The following is a 5,297-nucleotide window of genomic DNA, read 5'->3' on the forward strand; positions in this document are numbered from 1 at the left end:
TCTAAGCAAACTAGGGCATCCTACTGAAAAACGCAAATTATCGAGAATAAACATAACTTCACGCTAAAAAGAAAGATACGGAAAAGTAACTCAAAAATAATAAGTGTTCATGGCTTAACACAATGCATATTACTGAAGAAACACAAATGTGCATAAATATCTACTTAAAACTCGCTCTCAACACCAAAGAAATACGATAGAAATACATCAGAAAACTTTGATGAGGATTCCTTTTTTATGGAGGTCTTTCTTAATTTCCTCTCTTCTTTTCCACTCAATTCTAGTTTATCAGATTCTTATTTAAAAGAATCAAAGAAGATGAATAGAATACATAAAAAACAACCAATTCATCATGTCACATAAAATTCACTTACCTAAGTCATAAGCTGCTCGTGCTTTCAGAGCATTGGAGCAACAACAAATCTATACTCTTAGCTAACCTATGAAACTAGTCGATAGTTGAACTAGATTTGTTACGTCCCAAATTTTCATCGACTGAATCAAAATCAGCAGAGCTCTTGACCAACGACCAACGAGGAGTCATTTGCAATTTTGTCACTGTCATTTGTGAGCTTCACCAATTTGCCATCGAACACACAAATCATAGACATAGATGATCCCACAAGTCTTAGACACGATGTAATAGCAAAGAGCCAAATTTGAACCCTGGATAGAAACAGCCCACAATTCGCCTAAATACAACTCGCAGCAAAGGATTCAACCTATTGTCGCCAAATAACAAGCGCTCACTGCACGAATCCATACGACCATCCCACCAATTGGGACCTATCCTCATTCCTCAATCAAATCGACCAAATTCCTACGGCGATGGGGAAGCATCGAGATCTATCCAGGAGCGTACCGACACGGGCGTTTAGGAAGACGGCGGGGAGCCGGAGTGGCGGGTGATGAGGTCGTCGTAAGGGTCCCGGCGACCGGCAGCCTGGCTGATCTGCAGGTCCCAGGAGAGCTGCGAGTTGAAGCGGTCGAAGGTCCAGAAGCTGTAGGGGCGCAGAGGGAGGCTCCACGCCGCCTTGGTGCGCTCGCACCGCTCCTTCATCTTGTAGGCATGCTCCCGCCGAACCTGGTCGCGCTTGTCCGGGTCCTCCATCAAACGGAGGATCAGGTTCTCTGCGAACTCCATGATGAAACCCATCGCCGCCGCCGGTCGCCCACTCCCTCCTCCCCGGTGAGTTTGGGATCTGCTGGTGCGCGTCGGCCTCTCTCGGCCGCTCCTGCTGTATCGATAGTTCGAGACTGGGGCCTGGGGGTGCAGTGCAGTCTATAGTCTGCTCTGCCTACGGTGGGGTGGCCGGGTGGGGGGTGGACCAAAATGGTCTGCCCTGCCGTCTGCGACTCTGCGTGGCTGATGCAGTGAGCCGGTCAGCCGGAGATCAAGTCCATCCACCGGCCCAACACGAGGTCCTAGATGCAAGCCAGGTCTTAGTCATGTTTTTTTATTTTATCTACTACTCCGTTTCAAAATATAGTTCATTTATCTTTTTCAACCTCCAATTTGATCACTCGTCTTATTAAAACATTCATGAGAAATAAAAAATAAATCATATGTAAAATATATTTGATAATAAACAAAATTATAATTAATTTTTTTTGTTTTTTGGCAATTTTTTAAATAAGACGAGTGGTCAAATTTAAGATTGAAAAAGTTAAACGAACTATAAATTAGGACTCAGAGAGTACTATAATAGTAGTAGCTTTATCTGGGGGTAAAAAATAGAAATATTACTCCATCAGAGTCACACTACGGCTGTTTCAAATCATAAAATGTTTTTATGTTTTTCATTTTTATATATATTATATTTAACTTTTTTCTCTACTCATATAAAATACCAGTTTTTCTGATTTCTAAGAAAGTCCTTATACTTTTACCGGGTACCTAGGAACGGGGTACATGTAACACCTAAAAATCTTAATGCTAGGATTAAGGAAGAATTTCCATGGGAATTAAATCATCATACCCTTTGATACACATCTCCTTACCTTCTGGGTTATGTTCTTAAAAATAAATAAAAGTAATATTTCGACTTCTCAATTTTAAGATCTGACTTTTGAAATTAAGTATAATTTTGAAGCAAGAGTTAAACTCAGAAAATAAATAATAGAGGTTTTCTATTTAAATTGAGTGAATATTTCCTTCACCAATGTACATCCGGAGGCATTTATTTAAATAAGAAAAAAACTTAAATGTTTGCATTGAATGCTGAGTTTTTATGTGATTGTGCATTATGATTTAAATTGAAATTCAAACTTCATTTAAATCTGAATTAGAATATGAAAATAGAAAACAAAATAGAAAAGAAAAAGGGGAAATAATAAAACTCGCGCTAGGCTGAATCCTCTTCTCTCGGCCTAGTCTCATGCACCCACCGGCCCAACTACTCTCCTATGCACATCCAAGCACCCACGCTCAACCGCACTCACTGCAGAGCGGGGACCGGTTGTCAGCCCCTTCACCCAAAGTCTGTGTGCGCGCGTAGTAAACCTGAGACACTGTCGTGTGGGGCCGCTACCAGCCACACGAGCCGCTCGCCAGCTCCTTCGTTCACCTGCGCCCGCATACACTAACAAGTGGGACCCTCGTGTCACCGTGTTCCTCCTAATCTTCACAGCAGCCGCGCAAACCATAATAATCTCCCTGACGTTCGCAGAATTCTTTTGCAACCACCATTGCTGAGACATGTGCCACCGTGAAAAGGAGAGATAGAATGTCGCCGCCATCAACCATGGTCCCCGGCCACGCTGCGTCCTCGGAGGGTGGTCCTATAGCTTCTCTAGTGCTCCCCATGCATGGACGTGGTCTGCTCGGACGAGATTGTCCACCGGAGCACAGCGAATTGCTCACCGGATTCACGAAGCTGTCGCACGTGGTGGTGAGCTTCACTATCGCTGCCATGTCAAGTAAGAAAGTGTGCTCCTATGTTTGTCGTGCTCTAGTGTATGAGTATCGCCGTTGGGTGTGATGGATGAAGCGTCGGGGCGCGGAATTCCCGAGCACTGACGAATCGCCGCCATGGAGAGCGATCGGTGCCGCGCGTCTGGGCGTGCTGGTGGAAAGACAACTATGAGCCGTTGATCGGGTCATGGGCAGCGTCGATTAGATCGTCTGTAGAGTGTAAAACTGGTATATCAGTCGTGCTCACGGTCATGAGCGGCTTGGACCCTCACATGAGTAACTTATGGAACTAAAACTTAATATGTAACCTGCATTGCATTGTGGGATTTATTATAATTGTGATCTCTTATTTAATTGTGTTGGTATCTACGTATACTTAGTAACTGCTAATAAATTTTAACCAACTTGTTAATAGCAACGCTCAGCCTTAGTCATTCTCTTTGGTAAGCCTTACAATTCACATGAACCCCCACTGTAAGTGAGCTCATGCACATTATTCCCCACAACTTGTTGAGCAATGAACGTATGTGAGCTCACTCGTACTAAACTCACACCAGGGCAAGAACATGTACCACCAAGATGAGGAGCATGAAGGATTCTATGATGAGTTCGGAGAGGTCTAGGCTGTCATTCTCAGTCAGCTATGGTTGTGGAGGATCGTTGTTGTCATATAATGTAATTATTTAGCTATTTTGTACAGAACCCCTATTATATAATAAATATGTGACATTGATTTTTGTACCATGAGTCATCATATGTGGGGATCTTGATTTGGTGCATATATGAGACGCACACGAGTTTGCCCTTAAATTTGGGTGTGATAGTACCCAAGGTAAAGCCCATAACCTCTTTCCGGTCCATTTGCCGAGCAAGTCTGCGAGGCGAGATGGATGACCAAGTCCCCAAGGAGCAAGTCTGCGAGGCAAGGCGGACGACCAAGTCCCCGCTAAGCAAGTCCGTGAGGCGAGGCGGACGACCAAGTCCTCATCGAGCAAATCCACGAGGCGGAGCGGACGACCAAGACCCCGCCGAGCAAGTCCGCGAGGCGGGGTGAACAATCGAGTTCCCACCGAGTTGACCCACGAGGAAGGAACGCGTTCCCGGCGATCTATGGGGTCCTAGCTCAATTGAACGGGTCGGTGAGTATCAAGAGCAAGCAAGGGTGTTGAAACAAGAAAGCAGAGGGCGTGATCGGACCTGAATTGGGCTGGCCACGACGAGGTCAAGCAGCTCGGTGTTCTTGAGGGATTTGGGGGAAATCCCAAATTGGGGAGTTCTAGGGGAGGATTTGAGGCACAGGTTGCTTCACTGGTTGCGCAATTATCTAGCGGAGCGGACGAGGGCGGCAATTTATAGCTTCCAACGATGGTGGTGTCCAATTTCATGAGGATGTGTTGGCGGCCGGAGGGGAAAAGAGGTACTGGCGCTCAGGATGAGTGGCTTTCACCGTGGCAGCCCTCCGGCAATCACCGGACATGCATACCGTGATTCGCCGTGACGTGGGCTAGCGTTTAAACACGTGGCGTACAACAGCGAGCGATCGACGACGGCGAAATCTATCCGGCCGCACGACGAGCAAGTGGGTACGGTGAACCTCATCCGCGCCCGAGCCCGAGCTGATCCAGTGCCAAGATCTTTACTCCGTCGTGGTTATCCCCTCTCCAGCGAACACGAATCGCGGCAACAACGTGAATCACGGCGTAAAGACCATCGGTGGCGAGGGGGATACATCCGGGATCTGATTCAGCTACTGTACCATGGGAACCCCTATTCAGTTAACCTGACAGTCGATGTTTAGGGCAGGTTTTCTCCAAATTTGTCATGGCAACATAACCAATGCTTTGCAGCAAAGTTGTAGCCCTACAAACCATCTTCACCTTTGCTATAGCATCCCTAGCCAAATTCCCCTTGGATCATGATTGAATTCGAGCCCTAAGTTCATGCAATTCCTCTGTCAGTCTGAATTCAGACTCCAAGCAGTCTGACAGCCCATCTTTAGGTCTAGTTATATCCAAATTTTACACAACATCAGTGCTTGGTCACTTAATAAGAATTGTTCTCCTTTCATAGCTCTATAGGTTTGATGTGTTGATCTAGGGCAAACTCCTCCTAATTTGGAAGTTACAAAGCTTCAAAGTTGAGCCAATTCTCTGAATTTCAGACTTAGCCAATAGAGTTCAAATAGGACTTTTTGCAAATAAGTCCAAATCTCAAGGTTCATCTTACAAATCCACATACTTGTGAACCATATGACTTAAGGTGCCTTACTTTCATGGTTTTTGCACTTTAGTCCAAAAGTGCACTAATTTTGCACTTAGCCCCCTAGGGTTTAATTAGTAACATGTCACCTTAATACAACTTGTTTGAAATTTTTGCCTAGTGG

The 5,297-nt window shown here is 45.3% G+C and overlaps 1 protein-coding gene across 1 annotated transcript; it reads right to left on the minus strand.

Moving 5' to 3' along the window:
- Positions 1-874: 874 nt before the first annotated feature.
- LOC103641650 (F1N21.17) lies at positions 875-1,156 on the minus strand. The gene has a single exon (XM_020546105.1). It carries the CDS (start codon positions 1,154-1,156, stop codon positions 875-877), a length of 282 nt encoding a protein of 93 aa, XP_020401694.1.
- Positions 1,157-5,297: the final 4,141 nt, after the last annotated feature.

This window comes from Zea mays, chromosome 10 (assembly GCF_902167145.1).
Source record: "Zea mays cultivar B73 chromosome 10, Zm-B73-REFERENCE-NAM-5.0, whole genome shotgun sequence".
Taxonomy (NCBI): domain Eukaryota; kingdom Viridiplantae; phylum Streptophyta; class Magnoliopsida; order Poales; family Poaceae; genus Zea; species Zea mays.

Coding starts and splice junctions, on each gene's coding strand:
- LOC103641650 (XM_020546105.1), bottom strand. CDS start 1,156: ATGGGTTTCATCATGGAGTTCGCAGAGAACCTGATCCTCCGTTTGATG.